We start from the raw sequence: 19,079 nt of genomic DNA, 5'->3' as shown, positions 1-19,079 counted from the left end.
TCTCTCCTAGAGATACTGACATGATATGGTGACTGGCGGGCCTCTCAGAGACCTGGATTTCTACCTGCCTCCGGGTCCCCAACTCTACTCCATGGATCCATCCCTGGTCACCCCAAACGTGTTCACCGAGGAGTAGGAAGTGGAAACGTGGGGGTGGCAACTCAAGCAGAACAAACAAGGGACAATTCCTCTGTCCAGAGAAAATCAACAGTTCCCTCCAATTACCCACTCTAAGTGTCCAGGCAAAGGAAGAGCTTACCAGAATCTTGGAGGTATAGGCACTGTTGATAGAAATGCCATTGACAATAAGGTCCAGGACCTTGGGCACGAGGGCATCAGGGCTTGGGATCTGGTGGTAATGAGTGTCTCCAATGTAAGCCTGTACCACAGTCATGCGGTTCATGGTCAACGTGCCGGTCTTATCAGAGCAGATGGCTGTGGCATTGCCCATCGTCTCACAAGCATCCAGGTGCCGCACCAAGTTATTGTCTTTCATCATTTTCTACAAAGGAGATAAGAACAGACTTGAGGACGGACCGATAGAGCTCTGCCATATATAGGTCAAAGGCCATTTTTTATTCAATGTGTCTCCACGTCTCACGCTCTGGTCTGCGCAAAAATGCGGGAGACAATTTTTGTGAATCTTCTTCAGATTCTACTGGGTTATCTCACCCTGGATGCCACCGATCAATATGGTCCTTTTGTCTCTGAGCGGAGCCAGCGGCTTCTGCTCTCGTGAAGGGCCACCCGGGGGTTGTGCAGAGGGGATGGCCCACCTTTTCACCAGAGGCTACAGGGCACCCTCCCCTCCCATCTCTGTCCTACAGGAAGAGACAGCCCTGCTGCAGTCTCACCTTCACAGAATAGGCCAGTGAAATGGTGACAGCCAGGGGCAGCCCCTCCGGCACGGCCACCACGAGGACGGTGATGCCGATGATGAAGAACTTGACGAAGTACTGGATGTAGATGGGCGTGCACTCTGCCAGCCACGGTCTGCGGTGTATCACGAAGTTCTCGATCACAAAGTACAGGATCAGGATGAGAACCGTGATGGCAGACATGAGGAGACCTGTCCAGCAAACAAGCAGCCAGCATAAGGTGTAGCCTCGCTACTGAGGTTTAAATCCATTGTCTCTAAGGACACATGTCCACGTCCCTTACCCATTTTCGGTCACCTGTACGCTGTCGCGTAGGGGAAAGGATGCGGGTTTTGTCCTCCACAGACACCGGTTCTAGTCTCAGCATGACACCCACTTGACGCGTGGCTTTGGACTAGTCACAGTCTCTCTCCCGGCCCGTTTCCTCATTCGTAAATAAGGAGTAGGTCTAGTTTTCTAAAAGAGCATTTTATGATTCTATCTCAGACCTACCTTCTTTTGACAATTCATACTGTAGTGACTGCATCTGCCTATTTCCTAGGAGTTTAACAATTTGGGCTTCTCCCCCAGCAGCGGGGGAACGTCGGGTAATTCACCCGACTTGTCTACAGCGAGGACCGTATGGTGTTCCACGTCACCTACGTGGCTAACCTTGAGAACGGAGCTTCCTGACTTTTCTCTTACCATGGCGTAGACAGAAGATGACAATAATGTATATGTTTACACTGAGCAAATATTTCTATAATGATTACTATACAGGCCAGCGCACTTCAAGTGTACCAACTCATTGAATCCTCACAAAACCCCTGGGAGTTTAAGTTAGTATTATCATCCCCTTTCATGAGGAAATTGAGGCACAGAGTTTTTTTTTAAGAAGATCAAAAGACAATTATGATTTTTAAAACCAGTTCATCTTCTTTATTTATTTAGATCATGGTAAGTGCCGTCTTTCATCCCCAACACCTATTTCACCCATCCCTACACCCACCTCCCCACAAAGGGTTTCTCGGCAAGGGCACCCTAGCTGGGGGACCAACTATTCTGGTTTGCCTGAGACTGAGCAGCTGGGATGTGGGACTCTCAGTGGTAAAATCAAGAGAGTCCCCAGCAAGCCAGGACAAGCTGGTCGTCCAACAGACTGATATGAATGGGAGAATTTTTTCAATGTCAGAAAGCAGCTGGCTTAGGGGCTCCAACATTGCTGGGGGCTGCCTGGACACCCCGAAGGCTGAGGGGCTCAGAATCTGGGCACCCTGTGTGGATCTGTGGCTCAGTATCTGGGAAAAGTTTTGCTTCAGACCATAGTCTAGGGTGGGTCTTTGCTTTTCCTGAGAGCCTAATGATGCAAGAGCATCCGAGCAAGGTTAGAGGTGATTATTTCAATAAAAGCGTATTCTTCTGAATTTTGCTTCAGCAGAGTCAGGGCTAAGGTGAGGCAAACAAGGTGCCTAGGGTCCAAAATTCAAAGAAGCACTCCCTCCCTGGGTGGTACAAAGCACTAGACTTGCCTCCCTTCCTAGGGGCCTGGCCTAGAACATTAACTGAAATAAGAGAGGGGACCAGTGGCCGGCCATCAGGTAGCCTGCACTCCCTAAAGAGCAAGCAGGGGTTCGTGGACCACAGGAGAGGTTAGTGGGATCTGTTTAATGTTTCAAACATGTGTGCCAGGCTCAGTAACTTGATTCTACACCTGCAATTCATGTCTTCCACGTACACTTGATACACAAGAGATTTCACGTGCTCGCCATCAGCTGGGGACTGGAACTGAATGACTACGTTAGACGAATGCTGTCCCAGCGAACTCTGTGATGTTTCCAATGTCCTCCCTTTGCACTGTCCAATACGGTAGCCGCTAGCAGTGTGTGATTATCAACCAACCGATACAAGGCTGATGTAATGGAGGCACTGAATGTTAACTTGGATTTAACTGTAATTCATTTAAGGGGCAACAAACAGCCACACGTGGTTAGTGGCTATGGCAGTGCCCTGCAGAGATTCTTGCCACTCAAAGTGCAGAGCAGAGCAGTGGCATTGACATCACCTGGGGGCCTGTCAGAAATGCAGAATCCTGGCCCTGCCTGGGACCTCCTGAATCAGGATCTGTGCTTTAACAATATCCCAGGTGAGCTGTCCATGCAGATGTACAGGACTAGACTGACTGTGGTCCACAGAGGGGCGGGGTCCGGAGCACATGAGACAGAGGGGCGGGGTCAGGAGCACATGAGACAGTGGGTTGGGGTCAGAAGCACACAAGACAGTGGTATAAGGTGGTCCCATGAGAGGTGTGTCCACAGAAGGGGCACTCTTCCTTTTGTTTCTTCCTCCAACCCCTGCCCCAGCCCCCAACAGAAGGTAGAGAGAGAATATAGAGGCAGGGGCTGGAGAAGCCACTTCCTCTCACGATAGGTCAGAGTGCCCCTAGTGATGCCCTCCTCTGCAAAAAGCCTCTGGAAATCACAGTCTTCCCGCTTCCTCTAGTCCTTGTTCTGCGTTCATCATCGCACTTTGCCAGGCCAGGTGCTAGCCCTCCACTAGGCATCGCCGCTGGCAAACAGGAGCCTTCTCTCTCCTGAAGGATTTACAAGCCAATACATGAAACAGGTGCATGGTCGGCTAGGTCTCCTTCTTGCTAAAGTAAATGTCCCCTGTCAGACAGAAGTCCTTTACCTCCCTTCTGGTGGGAGGCAAGAGACCACGCGGGGTCTTTAACCCTCGCCCCTCACACACAGGCACACACTTCTCTCTAGAGGGCAGAGAGAGAGGCGCAGCCACCCTGTGCTGCATGAGCCCCTGGGAAGGGTCAGCTTCCTTCTGCCAGCCTGGCTGGGACAGAAGGTGGACAGCCACAGTGGCGAGGATCCGCAGTGGCCCCAGTAATGAGAAAATTCTGCCTTACTCACCGGCTTTCCCGATCTGAACAGCCAAGCGCGTCAGCTTGCCCTGCAGCACCGACTTCTCCTTTTTGGGCAGCTTGGTCACCTTTTTCTCCTTTTCCTCATTGTCAATCCCCTCCTGGCTGTTGAGTGGCTGGATTTCGAGGGCCACTCCGTCCTGAGTCTTTGCTAGGGTGTGCACACAAACAGGACAGGTGAGTGCACGAGCTGGCAGGACCGAGGAGCGAGCGCATGGGAACCAAAACTCCTGTCTCCTTCCCGGAAGTCACCTGGACCCCCAGCATCAGCTCTGGCCGCTCTCACCCCATGCCAGGCAAGGGACATGACTTCCACCCTCTGCTACGGCCTTTAGAATGATATTCTGACAACGGGAAAAGAAACGGGAGTGCTTTGAGGGTATGGATTTCCTCTTCGGTGGCAGCTTCCTGGCACCACCTCAGAGCCCCAAGCCAGGTTTATTCCAGCAAGAGGATTAGTCATGCCACTAAGTGCTCTTACCAACAACCATCCTTCCTGGAATTCAGCGCTTAAAATAGTGAATCTTTAGTGCAGAAAGGGGCTGACAGGGAAGGCTGGCAGATTTTTCCAGAGCATAAGGGTCCCAGTCTGCTCTGCTAAAAGGTTCATCTCTTTCTCCTTTTAGACCATCAGGGAAGAAACACAGACCCCCCAAACAGGGTATTTTCCAGTTCCTTCTTATATCAGTTGAATCACTGGGGAAGGAAATGTCCCTTCTCCCCTGTCTGACAAAGGTGGGGATGTACAAAGCGGGGAGGGTTAAGTCTTTTGGGGGAGAGGGAAGAAGCTGGTAGGAGGGACCCTCTGGAATGAGAGGGATAAAGACAGACATATAAATCCATTTTGCTTTCCAAAGAAGAGTTAAAGAGACCTAAAATTAAAGAATTATTTCTGTGAGGCCCTGCTTCTCCAATGTGATGACTTTATTCCTAAAGACTACTATGACGTGGGTACAAAGGAAAAAAAAAAAAATCTCCAGTAGCTGTCTCAAGAGAGCCTTTCTGGCCGGTTCCCACCCTCCCCCTCCGGCTTCACCCCTGCATAGCTCGGCTCTTTTGCTTACGATGCCCTTCCTGAGATACTGTCTCTGTTGTCAGACTCCACAAACAAGACAGAGACGGGATGTAAACACAGCCACCAAAAAAGAAACACACACCAGATCGGGAGAAGAAGACAGACGGCGAGAACAAAGAAGGAGGTGGGGAGAGGTACAGAGAACGGGCTCTGTCCAAGCACCCCAAGAAGACTAGCAGAGAAGGATCCAGGCCAGAAGAGGACACCGATGAGGAAGCTAGCAAGAGGAGGGTGCAGGGACTGTCCACCCCAACTCCCTCTACTGTCGGGACTCTGAAGTCTTCCAGCCCAGAAACGGATGACCATGACCATGCCCGTGGGTGTTTAAATCCGGCCTAGGGCGGTGAAGCGGGGAGTTCAGCGGGCCCGGGGAAGAGCAGATCCTTCCCACCTGCTCCTCAAGAGAAACCTTGACAGGAGGGTCCGTGAGACAACAGCAGGGGGTGCTGTTGTCACATCATAGATGGGGACCCGGACCTGGTGACCACCCCTAAAATCTCTGCACCTTCCTCAGGATGAGGCATCAGGCCCCGGCAGCAGATAACAGATTTATGGAGAGGGAAAGGGAGAAGGCAGATGGCCTGGAAAGGTCTGGTTTTAGTGTGGGCAGGTAAACATGGTAAATGAGTGGGTGGAGAGGTTACCTTTGTTGCGATTTTCAGGGACTCCTTGTTTTTTACCTGTTTGAACAAGAAAGAGAAAAGTGGGGTGGAGACCCAAGGTGACTATTAAGAGATCAGGTATATGATCTGCTGGTCCCGCTCCGAGCCCAAAAGGGCCACCGCAGAAAGGGGTGGAGTGGCGGGGCAGGGAAATGGAAAGGAAGTTCATGTCTCTGCTCACATCCATGCCTCCTCGGGGCGCGCAGGACCACCGGGATGCGGACCAGACCTCTCACAAAGGTGAGCGCACACCTGCGCCGGGGCCGCTAGGAGGCTGCTCCCAGCTCGAGTCCCATCACTCACAGAAATGGGGTAGGGGTTAGAAAGTGAGAGGTTGGAACCGGTTCTGCCTGATGGCAGAGGCTCTGAAAGGTATCTCTGTGTCCGTTCGCCAGCACCAGGCCGGCTTCCTCCTTATGCATCAGCAGCTGGCCTACAGTCTAGTTCCCGACGGAACGGGTTTTGCTTCCTTCTGATATACTGCCCTCCACGGAACAGCCCAGATGGTCCTCTGGCCAAGTGACAGAAATCCTTCTCTTCTCCAAGGAAAGAAGGAATGCTGAGGGAAAGGTCGATCTGTCTTTAGTATCTTTTTCTTGTTTACCTTCCTTCCTTGTTTGTCTTTCCTTTAGGAGCAAGTGAATGGCAAAGATGGGACTAACTTTGGGGGTAGACGTTACCTCTCTCCCACTGTGAGCCCAGGCTTTCAGCAGCCTTCCTGCAGCCTGGACGGTTCGCTCACTGCCTCACATTTGAGGGAGGAAGGGGCAAGCATTGGGGGACTACGCAGAGGCCTGCTGGGGTCACAGCACCTAGCCGGCTCATTTGGGGCAAGCTTTACATCTCTCGCCTTTACAACCCACGAACAGACACACAGGAGTTGAGGTTCAAAGGCGACCTGATTTGGTTTTCATCAGAGCACCCTGGGGAGCCAGGCTCGACATCTTTATCTCCGCAAGAAGTCTGGATATCTGCATTCTTCATCCAGCAAATTCTTCCCACCAGACATCCCATGCACGCCTGGTCCCTTGCTTCCTAGTCTGGCCATGGGGATGGGAGGGTTCACAATCTCATCCCACATGACCTTACCTTTTTTCTTCTTCTCCTCCTCTTCTCCCTCACTGGCTCCCAAAAGGGTAAAGATGATTCCAGTCTGGGAGTTGATACCCACAGCAGTTACTACCATCCGGCCAGAACCTTCCATGACATGGGTTCCTATATGAGAATGGAGAAGATAGAAGGAGGGTTGTTTCTTATACCTAGCCATGCTTCGGTGTGGAATACAAACTTAGAAAAAAACAGTCCCTCTTCCTTCTTCCCCCATGGATAATGATATACCCAGCAGATAGCAGGAAAAGGTCAAGAGCTGGGCCCATTTAAAATAGACCAAACAAATTGGGAGGTAAGAAGAAAAATGTGTCTAGCTGCTTTAGAGCAAGGCTCTTTCCCTCTTTCCCCAACCACTAACCAGCAGAGCCCTATCAAGGCCCCTATAACACTCACTTCACAGAGAACTTCTTTTCCATTGACTGATAGCCTGTATTCAACCCACTAATATGTTCCTGCTCCAAATGAACCCAGGGGAAAGAGATGGGGCAGGGCCAGAACAGAGGGCAAGGCCTGGAGCAACCAGAAGCCATACCTGACAGCAGCATTGGGTCTCTTTCCAGGGACTTCTTGACATGGTCTGATTCCCCAGTCAGAGAGCTCTCGTCAATCTTGAGATCATTCCCCTGGATCAGGATCCCATCTGCAGGCAGCAGGTCGCCTAGTGTGCAGAGGGGAAGGGGCGACAGGGAAAGGGGACGGAAGAGCTTGTCAGAGGGTGGGAACCATCCAACCCTGTCTTAGGTCTGCTCCCACAGGCCCTACCTATAGGACAATGGCCCAGACAGCACTGGGAAAGCCTGTGGCAGGCTTCATCTGAAAGACGGCTTCATCTCTCACCACCTGAGATAAGACTCCTTAGAAATTCAAAGAGTTGACATTCTTTGGGGAGACTTTTTTCTTTCTTTGAGTCCTTCTCAACAACCTCCTTCGACTAACCCAGAAGCTAATGCTGCTTGGGGTTTTATCTTTCTAGGTCCTCAGTGATTCCCAGCCCCCTGTGCCAAAGGACCCAGCGCTCAGGTGGGGAGGACGACATAGGTTCGAGAAGCATGAGCTCTCACCGTATTTGATTTGGGCGATGTCACCCACCACGATCTCGGCCACAGGCAGCTGGATGATGTGGCCATTTCGGATCACAGAGAACTTCTGCTCCTTTTCGATGCGGCTCTGCAGCCCCCGGAATTGCTTCTCCTTGCTCCAATCATTGAAGGCCGTCACCAGCACCACGATGATCACGGAGAACAGGATGGCTGCGCCCTCAATCCAGCCAGCTTCCGCCTCTCCTTCATCTTCTGGGCTACTGACAGGCAGACCACACTCTGGCCCAGGGAAAGGACAGAACTTTAGGGTCATCGGGGGGCACTGGTCAACACTAAAAATGGGAGGAGTGCTTCCACAACCCTCCAGAATGGAAAGTCAGGGAAAGAGAATAATTAGAAAACACAACCCTTGGGCAGGTGATCTATCCTCCGAGGACACTGAAGGACAGCAGGGCGGGGCGTCATGTATGTCAACACCAATATAAGCATTTATGTTAACCCAAAAGAAGTTAACGAGTAAGTAGCACAAAGCACATCAGTACAAATTACTGGCCAGCATATGCATAGAACTCACGATTCCCAACAAGGCCAGGCCCCTGCTCCAGGCTCTAGGTCACTGCTATTTCCCATAATGCCAGATAATTGGTGGGGAGCACTTTGAGAAGCAGGTTTTGGTGGTTGGGTGAGGGTAGAAGTATTCTGCATAAGGATTTGGTAGGAGAAGGGGAAGAAGACTCTGGAATCAGGATGGGTTGAGGAATGGCTGACCAGCTACTCGTTGGTTTTCTTTGGAGGACCCACTCTGGAAAGAAGGGTCAACTTTTAAGCTACACGTGTCAATCATGAATACTAGTGCTTTTTTGGTGGGGGTGGAAAGAACACGGATCAGAGTCACACCAGGTTGTTCTAGACACTCACGTTCATTTTCTTCCCCAGGGGGGCGATAGAAGGACAGGACGAGGGAGATGATGGCTGCGATCTCCAGGATGATGAGTGTGACATCTTGAAGGGCTTCCCACACCAGTTCTAAGAAGGTCTTGGCCTTTTTGGGGGGGATGAAATTCTGTCCAAACACTTGCTTACGTTTTTCCAGATCCGTAGGGTTCCCAGATAGACCTGAAATGGGAGATATGAGTGGGAGGAACAGGTAAGAAAAACAAGGGGGAAGAAATGAATGATGGGAGAAGGAGGTCCAAAGCTTCTTGAAATAAAGACCTGCCTGCTTCCTGTTCTGCCCAGGTAGGAGATCCAGTTAGGGTGACCAGTCCCCCCCCCCCCCACACCTAGTTTGCCCAGGACGCAGAGAGCTGTGAAACCTTCAGTCTCAAAATGGGCAAACTGGGACAAGATGGTCCTTCACTGCTCTTAGTGTCCAGGGTGAGCTCCCCGGGATCTGGAACCTCACCTCCTCTCACCAGTAGGTTGCAAGTTCCAGCTCTAAGAACACAAACATTCAAATGGTTCCTGGCGCTGACAGAACTTTTCTCTCACATTAAACATGTATCTGCTGTTGCTGATTTCAAAACTGAATTAGCTTCCATCCACTGGCGCACACACAAAGGCCCGAAAGAAGCAGCTCTCTGCTCAAGGTCACGCTTGGAGGCTGGCAGACAGGGCCCAACCAGCTGTCCTGATTCCAAGTTCCAGGGGCTTCCAGAGATCAATGGGAGGGGCTTTTAGCCTCCTACTCTGGGTGCCCAGGTGCAGTGTCCATTCCCTCCTTGTCAGTCCCCCACCCACACACAGACACAGACACCTAGCACTAAGAGGTACTATCACTCTGTTAAGTACTGTGTACTTAGTACTACTGAGACTAAGTTAGGCATTAACAGGACCACTGTTACTCATGTTGAATAAAAAAAGAACAAAAAGGTGAAACCATGAAGTCAGACAGTACACAGTGCTCGGTTACCCGTGTCTCCCCATGACCACACACGTCCTATGTGAGCACACTTGCCGGGTCCAGGCACATGCCCAGAGAGGGGAAGAACAGGCAGACTTGTTTCCTGGGCCTTCTTTATTTCAGGCCTTATATTTGGGCCCCTCTGCTGGGCTGTCAGGGAAGGAGGGAAATCCTAAGACTTCAATTAAAGTTGTTTACACACAGCAGCAAGTAAGGCAGGGTTTTCACACGTGAAGTTGTTGGCGGCCCTGTTCATGGGTTCCCATGCATAGGCGGGGGGGAGGAGAGGTTGACCTTTGTCTTGGAAAAAAGTCATTGCAGAGGAGAGTTAGAATCAGAGGACAGGGGCACTCCAGCAAGCATCACAGCACACGAGGGAAAGCAAGGAGAACGGGGAGCTACTGAGGCTGAGGACGTCCTCACACTGGGGTCCGTGCGAGGCGCTATTACCCTGGCACGGACTGGGGCATGGCGTGTGGGCAAACCTCTACTCCCCCTCTCCACTCCATAGGAACCAAGAGTGGTACCTTACATGGTGAGAGGAGAGATCTGGGCCAGACCTAAGGAAGACATTTGGACAGAAAAAGTCTTCGAAAAATGGGAAAATAGGTCCCTAAGGGGGTGTTGCTTGCAGCGCCTGAGATGGCTTCCCTTTCTCTACCCAAAAACCAAAACCAACAGGAGAGGTCCTCGAGACCCTCAGCTGTCCGGGAGGATGGACGCAGGACTCTCCGTGGAGGGGAAGTGTCAGGGGATGGACGGGCATCTGCACTTGTGCAGTCGGGGAAGGGAGGTCCCTCTGGGCGGCCAGTGCTTCAGAGAGGGAAAACAGGGAGCAGGGCAGATGTTCTTATCTGGGCCCTCCTGCCTTCTGGTACCCAGATGCACCACACTAGCCTCCAGCTGAACAGGGCTGAGCGGCACAGCCAAGCTCCACAGGGGAGGGAGTTTGGCCAAAGCACTGGAAGCAAACTGGGCTGCTTCCCAGAGGCTCCCTGTGTCCACTGCTCTGGGAAGTCAGGTTCCCAGTGGGAAGGGAAAGCAAGGGCCTGGGAAAGGAGTGTTTCTGGGCAGGGCCTCTTGACCCCCAGGCAGGCAGAGGCTGAGCAGCCAGGGGGTCCTGGCTGGCTCCTTCTCCCCAAGGACCTGAGAGCCCAGGGCTCTGCCAGTTTGGGGCTGCTGTACTGGAGGCCAGGTTGGCCTGAGGGAAAGGAATTCTGATCCTTTGTTCATCTCCCTGGGAAGCCACGAGGAGATGCCATTCCTCCCCTAATGAAGTGAGAGCAAAGCACACAGCAGGTATTAGAGATCATCTCAAGGTACATCGGAAGGGCCCAGCAGAGGCCAAAACAAGAGCAGTGACCACAAAGATCGGACTGAAAGCCCCCATCTCAGGTCATCCCGCCCTCTCTGGTCTCAGATTAATACCCATGGCCACCCTTGCCTCCTCGCTCTCTCTCTCCTCACTCTATCCATGAAGCCAGCACGTCCTGGCAGTAATACCAAAGGTCCTCTCACGTCTCACATTCCACTGACCATCCTGGTCTGGGCTGTCACTGCCTCTCGCCTGGGTGATGACAGCCGTCCTCTAAACAGTAACCTTGCTCTCACCCTAGCTGTCCTGTGCCCAGTCCTCCCAACAGAGCAGCCAGAATGATCTTCTTCAAACCCACCCCTGCCACTCGCCGACCCAGAATCCTCTGCTGGCTTTTACTGGGACTGAAACTGGGCTCCAAAGCCGTTATGATGCTCTGTAAGGCCCCTAAAGAACCCCTGGCTTCCCACCCTTTAACTCCTACTGTCTGCTCCTGGTTTGCTGAGCTCCAGCCTGGCGAGCCTTCCTGCCGTTCCCTGAGTGCGTTAGACAAGCTTCTATTTCGGGGCCTAGCACGAGCTCTCTCCTTGGCTCAGTGGGCTCCTCACGGGCTAGGTAGGGCTCATTCTCTTATATCTTTGGGGTCTCTGAGCACATGTCCCCTTCTCAGTGAGGCCGACCCTGACCATCCTATTTAATATTGTGGCTTCTCTGCTCCAGGACTCCATGCCCCTGTCCTATGTCAGTGTTCTCCTCCACAGGTCTTCTCCCTGAGACAGCCTATGACGCATTCCCTTAGGAGGTCTGTCTGTCGCCCTCCACAAGGGCAGGACTTTCGTCTTTGTCCCTTAGGTCTATAGCAGTGTCTGGCACATGGCACGCATACCAATGTGCTGAATGAACTGAACGGATGAGTAATAAATCAGGCTGCTAACATCTAAGTGATTACTATGTGCCAGATGCTTCAGCGGGCACGCTTGTATCTTCTCATCCAAGCACCGCAAACCCCTAGGTGGCAGTTACTATGAACCCCATTTTACGCTGGAGTGGACTAAGGCCTGGGGAGGTTATGTAATCCGTCGGCAGAGGTGATACCACACCCTGGGCCGCAGCTGGATGCCAGGCCCAACACCGAAGGGGCCTGGGGGTGGGGAGCAGCTACACTGAGGCTGCACTGTGGGTGACTGACTGGTCCCCTGGTGTGCCTGGGACCTCCTGGGCACTGTCACTCAGGCTCCTTCCCCGCTCCCCCCTAACAGAAACTGTAGCCCCCCTCAGTCTCAGGATGACAGGATGGTCAGTCACCCCACTTCCTTCGGGGCAGAGCAGCCCACGTGCTGCTCTCATCTGCGCCTCGAAGCCAGTCAGCCCTGTTCCCACTGTTCGCGCCTGCGCTGAATTAGTCCTGCCTTCTTCCTGTCCTCAGAGCTGGTGATGCCAGGCCCGTTAGAGGCCAGCCTATGGATCTGGTACTCAATCAAAGGTCCATGATGGCCCTTTCGGACCCAAGCAAACCAAATGAGCCTCATTAAGGACAGCAACAAAAGACCAGGACTGGCTCCTGCCTAGATGCTCTGAGTCACACGCTTACTGCCTTTTTGCCCTTTTCTCTCCTCTGTCTGCTCCACCTTAAGCGACCCTCAGCTGTAGTGGTGGCTACCTTAAGTCGGCAAGTGGCTGTCCCAGTTCCCAGCGTGCCCTGGGCAGGGAGGGGTGGGTAGGGGCTGGAGCCTCACAGCCTTGGGAATCCTCTCTCTGGACCTGTGGCGGGGCACGGGAAAGCCATGCCAGACTGGGAGCTCAGCCAATCCCCAATTTTGGGCTTTCCATTCCATTCTTCCTGCCCCCAGAGGCTCTCAGGCCCTGCTCTCAGCAGCTGTAATTTCACAGAAATACTCGGCCAACCAAGGAGAGGGTATGAGTCCCCGATCTTTGCAGTTGCTTCTAAAATACTCGCACAGCTTCCTGGAGAGGGGAAGGAACACTTGGCAGGGAGAGAACGCTAGAAACGCAGGAAAAGGATTTCCCTTAGAAATACATTAAAAAAATAAAAATGAGAGGAATCTTTGTCCCCAAGAACATGAGCGAGAAAGCCCCACCCAAAGCAGGAGTACTTTTGGCCGTAAGAACCAGACTGAACACATGAGCCGGGAGAGGCGACAAGAATGTCAGGCTGTGAGGTCATCACCCCACCCCATGCTGGGGAGTTACTCGGCCTCTGCCAGCAGGCAGCGGTGGAAAATCTGCGTCTGCTGTGAGCCTGTGCAGGGAATCAGCGCTTGGGAGGAGAGGCTGCAAGCCCAGCCCTCAGTGGCCTGGGTCCAGCAGGGAAGGGCCATGGCCATCCTCCCTAGGACGCCAAGGACTGCGGCAGAGGCAACCCTTATGAGAACCAGCCTAGCCCCAGAAAGGGTGGGGTGAGGTTAGACATCAGGAGGGACTTCCCAGCTGTCTGAGTTATGCTGCCTTGCCAAAGAGACAGCAGAACCTTCTCCCCACACAGCTAGTACAAGGGAGAGGTTTCTCGCGTTGATTCGAAGGCAGTCAGCTTTGGTGCATGAGAACAGACGTTGGAGTACCTCTCAAGTCCGAAGAAAGAAAGACACCTTTCAAGTCCTACCTGAAACACTTCGGACTGGGGGCTCAGGGGAGGAGTTCAAAATCAGTACAGGGACCACAGGTTATAACCAACCGAACATCTCCCCACATCAGCATCTGCGGCTCATCACACCCAGAGCTGGGAGATGTGCTCTCAGTCTGCGGGAATTCCAGCCCCTAGAGATAAAGCCGTCTGTCCCGGGTGGCAGACTTCAGACTACGGGAAGAAGGGCTTCTACCTCATTCTCAGTTCAGAAAGGCAGCACGTCTCCTGCTGTCTGGCCCTCCACTCTACGCCTTTTCTGCACACTCCAAAGGGGGCGCAGAGAAAGAAAGCCCCCTCGTCTGCCCCCTGCAGCCCTCTGCTCGGCCACCTGCTCCCACACGGAATGCGTGCGCGCGCGTGTCCCTCCAGTGTCACGCTCCCTGGTGCTCACACCTTGGAGCTAAATAAAAAGAGCGAAAGCCCTACTTCTGAGGGGAGACGCGACATCTGCCTCAGCCAAGGAGGGAGTGCGATCTTTCTTCCCAGCCCCAGCCGATGTTCAATGCAAGGCAAGAAGAAAGTTCAGAACAACACTGAACTTGCAGGAGTTTCTGCAGAACTCCCAAAGGAATGCAGCACAAAGGGCTCCTGGCAAGGTGGCAGGGGAGGGTTCTCGGGGCCAGGAAGCCTTCGCTCTTCTCCTCCTCAAGACTTCTCTGGCCCCTGCCTGGCAGCATTATGCCAGCTAGCCCAGAAGCCCCGCTCTGGGTAAGGAGGGGCAGAACAGATTTCACTGAGCCTGGGGAGCTGGGCTGGGAAGAGAAGGCCCAGAGCGGTCATGGTCACACATTGTTCGCTCAGCCCTGGGCGTGTAAGTCAAATCCGACAGGGAACTCCCAGGATGCAACTCTGGAACTCCCTGCAGGGGAAGGAGGGACAGAGGTAGGGCACTTTCACTCTGCTCTTTCTCCAGCACCCGCCCTCCTCCTTCCAGCCGTGGATGCTGCTTCCCGGGCTTCGGTAGGAAGCCTTTCCCACTCCTCTATACAGTACTAAGTATTTTTTTTTTATGAAGCTACTGGACTTGCCTCAACTACTTCCATCACGGCATAGCTGCTTTCTGGCTGTTTGAGCTGGTCTGCCCACCTCCACTCTCGCTCCCTTTCCGCCAAGATACTCTTCTGGCTTGCGTCCTTCCCACATCTCGAAGTAGAGCTAATAGATCTGCCCAAAGCACGATGGGCAGAGCGGGCCAGACTCTTGGCCTCTGCAGCCGGGCCCGCACACACGACTTTTGGGATCACTTATTTGGCATCTTTAGTCAAGCTGGGGCAAGAGTTCAAGGTGATGGCCACAGGGCAGCGGGCTGGAGGAAAGAGACGGAGCTTGGCTATACTTCTATTCTGAAATTGATGCACTCCTAAATACAGATATTCTAAAACACACCATACGCTCTAAAGATAGGGAGGGAAATGCCAAAGAAACCAGTTGCCGTCTTCCTCTCACATCCCTCCCCAATCCCATATTCGCTCGCCTGGTTCTTCCCTCCCCCCCAACACTAGCATTTTCTACAGCAGTGGTCTCTAAGTAGGGCGCATACATCTGTCTGCCGGAGTGTGGGAGAAATACCAGAACTTTTTATATTACTTCATCCACTTCCATTTCTTGCCTACCTTACTATATAAATAATACTAGCATTGGAGGTACTAATAGTAATGCAGTAGTACTGTATTAATAGTATATTAATAGTATAATGCAGTAGTACTGCATTAATCAGTTTTTCTCCAGACTGAAGATGTTACTGGAAATTTCAATCTGCCCCATGGAGGAAGAGCCCATCTCTGCACATCCCAGCTTGTGGAAAAAATGGATAATACTTGGTAAAACAAGCCACTGACCCAAGGCTTGAGAACAGGAATGTAAGAGATCTTAGGGTGGCAGGAAGTGTTACCCCAAATCTTGCAGTTTATGAACCAGAATCATAATTTGGGCTGGATTCTTTCCCTTCCTGCTTTTTATTCCCCAGACAATCTCAGCTCCCCAAACCTAGCGGCTGCTCAGTGATTCTGTGAGGCAAAGATGCTTGCATCTTTTATCAGGAGCATTTGGTGAGCAGTAGCAATTACCACAGAACGAGGCCAGGCCAGAGCCTCCCCAGACAATCAGATGTATAGGCGTCACCTTCACCTTCCAAGTCCCTTCCCCTCCCTTGCAGTCCTTTTAGCTAAGGTCCCTGTCCTGGCTGCTTCCATCACACCCAGCTCTTCCCCTTCATAGCACCATGATGGTATTTCTGAAATTGCCTTAGTTTCTGTGTATCCTCTTATCAACTCGAGGGAAGGAGGGACCGTGTCTGTCGTATCCGCCATGGGGTCCCCAGCTTCTGAATATGGCTGAAAGGGAACAGGAAGTCCTCTGGATCCCTGCCACGGCCTCTGCTCTGCAGAGAAGTCGAGGGGTACAGAGGGAAGATGAAACGGAAGTTCCCACCAACATTCTGCTCCACTAGATCCAAATCCACAGCAATTATCTTTAGCTTTCTGAAAGAAGCCCACAGGCAATGCTTTATTATTCAATCAGGGCTTCCCTTGTCTGCCCTTTCCGGTCTGTGCTCAGACCCTCCTCCTGATTGTTGGCCTAGCTCTCCCTCAGGAGACATCACTCTTCCTCCGAAGAGGGCAAGCAGAGCTGAGGACCAATGTGGAGAAGTACTACGGAGGAAGAAGGATTCATGCAACTCTTCTGTCTAGACCCAAAGAATCTCAAGAGGATTATCTCTTCTTCCTACACACAAAGAGAGACTGAGTCTCGGGAAAATGACGTTTTCCTTCTCCCTATGCCCCAGAGATTCCCTTTCCAGAGTCACAAAGCTTTCTCCTGCTCACCGAACCATGGAAAGCCAGTTGGGAGGCCAAAGCCTATCCCCCAGGGGGTGCAATCCAGACACTCTGCTCTTTGGGGGATGGAGAGACTGGTTGGGGAGGGGGTGATGGAGTGGGGCGAGAGAAGATAATAGAAGGAGGGGGATGAAAACATTGGAATGAAGAAAGAAACAGGCCAACTAACCATTGATGCGAAATGCTCAGATTTTCCCTACACGAAGCCCAGGCCACACAGCTCACTCACTCAGGCCTGCCTCTGCTTTTGTCTGACAGAGCCATGAAGGCGGAGGCCTTTAGTCACTGAGACACAAGCTCGTATCCTCTTTCATGTCTCTCCCACCCCTTCTGGTTTCCCTAACTTTCCTTCCCTTTTTTGCACACACTCTCAGCCTGGCGTCTTGTTGTTACCGGACGGACGCTGTGGAAGCTGAGTGCCTCCCAGCATCCTCGCGTCTAACCAGCCCTCGGCCCCTGAGGCAATGGCTCTTGCTCCAACTAGCCCCGCATGCTCAAGGCACATAAGCTACTATTACATTGATATTAGCACTGCGTCACAATTAGACATTTTATCAGGCCATGAAAGATAAAACAAACTTTTAAATTATCTCTGCTTCATCACAGTCTACCCAGTCATAAGAACTTAGGCGGGTCATTTAAGCCTTTGGGCCTGGGAGGGGGCATGGGGGATGAGTAGCACTAAATCCCCCTCCCCTGCCTCCACAGTTGTGTAAATCTCCAATAATAAAACCACATCAGTGTCATAAATATTATAAACCCCAAGTTCCATTAGGCCCCTTACTAGCTATGGTGTAAAACAATCTGTCAAACCTACACAAAACCCAGCAGAAAATAAAAGGGAAGGGTCATCCTCTAGGAACCTGTCTCCCCAGATGTCACCAGGTTTCCAACTGGCAGAATTCAAGCACCAGGTGAATTTCTTTATTCTTATTCTTAGTCCGCAGGGGCCTCCCACGGGTGACAGAACTATGCAAGGCTGTCAGGCACCTCAGTGTGGTCTTCTGTGAACCGGCTGGCTTTTTATAGCATCAGCTCACTGAAGCACCCGGAAAGTGATGCTCTTTTCTCGGCCTGCCCCACTAAATAGCTCAGCATCATCTTTGTCTGGGGACTTCTGTGTCATAGCTCTTCTGTATCTACTTTTCGATGCCTTTATTCCTCTCACACACGAGGAGGTCACTGTCGGCACTGGGGAGTAAATATTACTCAGGGAAACATTTTTTTCGGACACCCCGCATCCCTAGCTCCAGCAGCAGCCCTCTGACGAGTCTTACACTGCAACAGATCAGGATACAGATTTATGATCTAAGGAAGCAGGGGGATGGCAACAGACAACGGCACCCATGGTAGGGGTCCCGGGGTTCAGACACGGCCAGGGTCCAAAGCAGCAGAGGCGCCTGCCATCAGAAGGCATGGCTTTCAACTATAGGTCTGAAACTAGCACTGGGAAAGAATCAAAGGGCATTAACTACATCAATGCATCCCAGGTTCCAGCTGATTTGGACACCTGAGTTTTACTTTGTGAAACAGACAGCTCAACACAAGAATCATGAATGGTGCAGGAAGGGAACAAAGGTCCCGCCTAAATTCTGACGGGTGTCCCCAAGCTCCTCAGCCAACATATAATATGAATAGCCTTTATTTAAGGCCAAAACTACTAGAGAAGTGGCAGAATAAAGAAATCTTGCTGACAAGAAGTAAGCAGTGCCCAAAGGGCAGTCATTAGAGTCTAGCCAGAAGGCAAAGAGTGAGCCTCGCCAAAGCAGCTAAGCATCCGAACCACATCTCTCCGACATCAAGAGGTGAAGGGAGGAAATGGCCGCCGGCTAAGGGAGCCTTTCCAGAGAAGGTAATACATTGCACTCCACGGGCACTCACGTTCCGGCAAATGGCTATCAGACACATGGGCTCTGTTTTAATCTGAGACAGCCCATCTATCAAATACCCATTATAAGCTTGAACACTGCACACACATCATATGTATATGTAATCCCAATGATTAATTCCCATAACCGTACGGGCTAAGTGCTAACATCAGTTTCAAAGAAGAAAGAGACTCAGAGAGGCTAAGAAAACTGTTCCGTGATATGAACACTAGTAACTGTAAGCTAAAAAATGATGGAGCTAGAGTTTGAACTCATGAGAGATAGGAAACTGAATTCTAGAAGGAAAGAGAACACGGAGGGCAGCTCTCTCTGATTGCAAAGAAAGCAAGACACGGGCAATGTACAGAAATAGACAGAAACCTCTCTCTCTCTCTAATTCTGAAGAGTCTGAATTCTAAGTCACAAAATTACAGCATTGGCCAGGGGTCAAAACTTCTTAGACTTGGCAAGAAAAATGATGTAGCCTCCAAGAAAGGCTCAAAAATAGCACACGTCAAGAGGTTAAAGGCATCTAAAGGGCAAGATCTTTGCTTTGTCTCGTGCTGCTCAGCTGTGCCCCGCCTCACTGACAGGACCAAGTAAGAACCTGTAAGAGGGCGGCTATAACCATGTGTACGTAAGAAAAGAAGGTCCCTTTGGTTCTGTCTCCATTTTGAGGAGGCAAAATTTTGTGTTACCGTGGCTTATCAGGCAACTGAACTGAGGCAGAAAGCATGAAGCCAGGTTTCCCCTTCTCTTTTAAGAAGAGATTAAGAAGAATGATTGGTAAAGCACACCAGGCGGGGTTGAAAAAGTCATCAATAATTCCCTGACGT

At 51.6% G+C, this 19,079-nt stretch overlaps 1 protein-coding gene across 4 annotated transcripts in view; it reads right to left on the bottom strand.

The window, feature by feature from the left end:
- ATP2B4 (ATPase plasma membrane Ca2+ transporting 4) overlaps positions 1 to 19,079 on the bottom strand; it is a 92,140-nt gene that overhangs the window by 29,347 nt on the left and 43,714 nt on the right. For all 4 annotated transcript variants that reach the window (XM_059413152.1, XM_059413149.1, XM_059413151.1 and 1 more), the window contains exons 3-10: positions 8,595 to 8,792; positions 7,698 to 7,955; positions 7,169 to 7,294; positions 6,616 to 6,741; positions 5,509 to 5,544; positions 3,779 to 3,940; positions 855 to 1,069; positions 260 to 502 (exon numbers count right to left, since the gene is read on the bottom strand). In XM_059413152.1, the coding sequence (XP_059269135.1) occupies positions 260 to 502; positions 855 to 1,069; positions 3,779 to 3,940; positions 5,509 to 5,544; positions 6,616 to 6,741; positions 7,169 to 7,294; positions 7,698 to 7,955; positions 8,595 to 8,792 (1,364 nt within the window). The remainder of the gene's footprint in view (positions 1 to 259; positions 503 to 854; positions 1,070 to 3,778; positions 3,941 to 5,508; positions 5,545 to 6,615; positions 6,742 to 7,168; positions 7,295 to 7,697; positions 7,956 to 8,594; positions 8,793 to 19,079) is intronic.

The sequence above is a fragment of the Mustela nigripes genome, chromosome 10 (assembly GCF_022355385.1).
Source record: "Mustela nigripes isolate SB6536 chromosome 10, MUSNIG.SB6536, whole genome shotgun sequence".
NCBI lineage: Eukaryota > Metazoa > Chordata > Mammalia > Carnivora > Mustelidae > Mustela > Mustela nigripes.
Note: the sequence above shows the minus strand (reverse complement) of the source record. Positions and strands in the feature narration are given on the sequence as shown.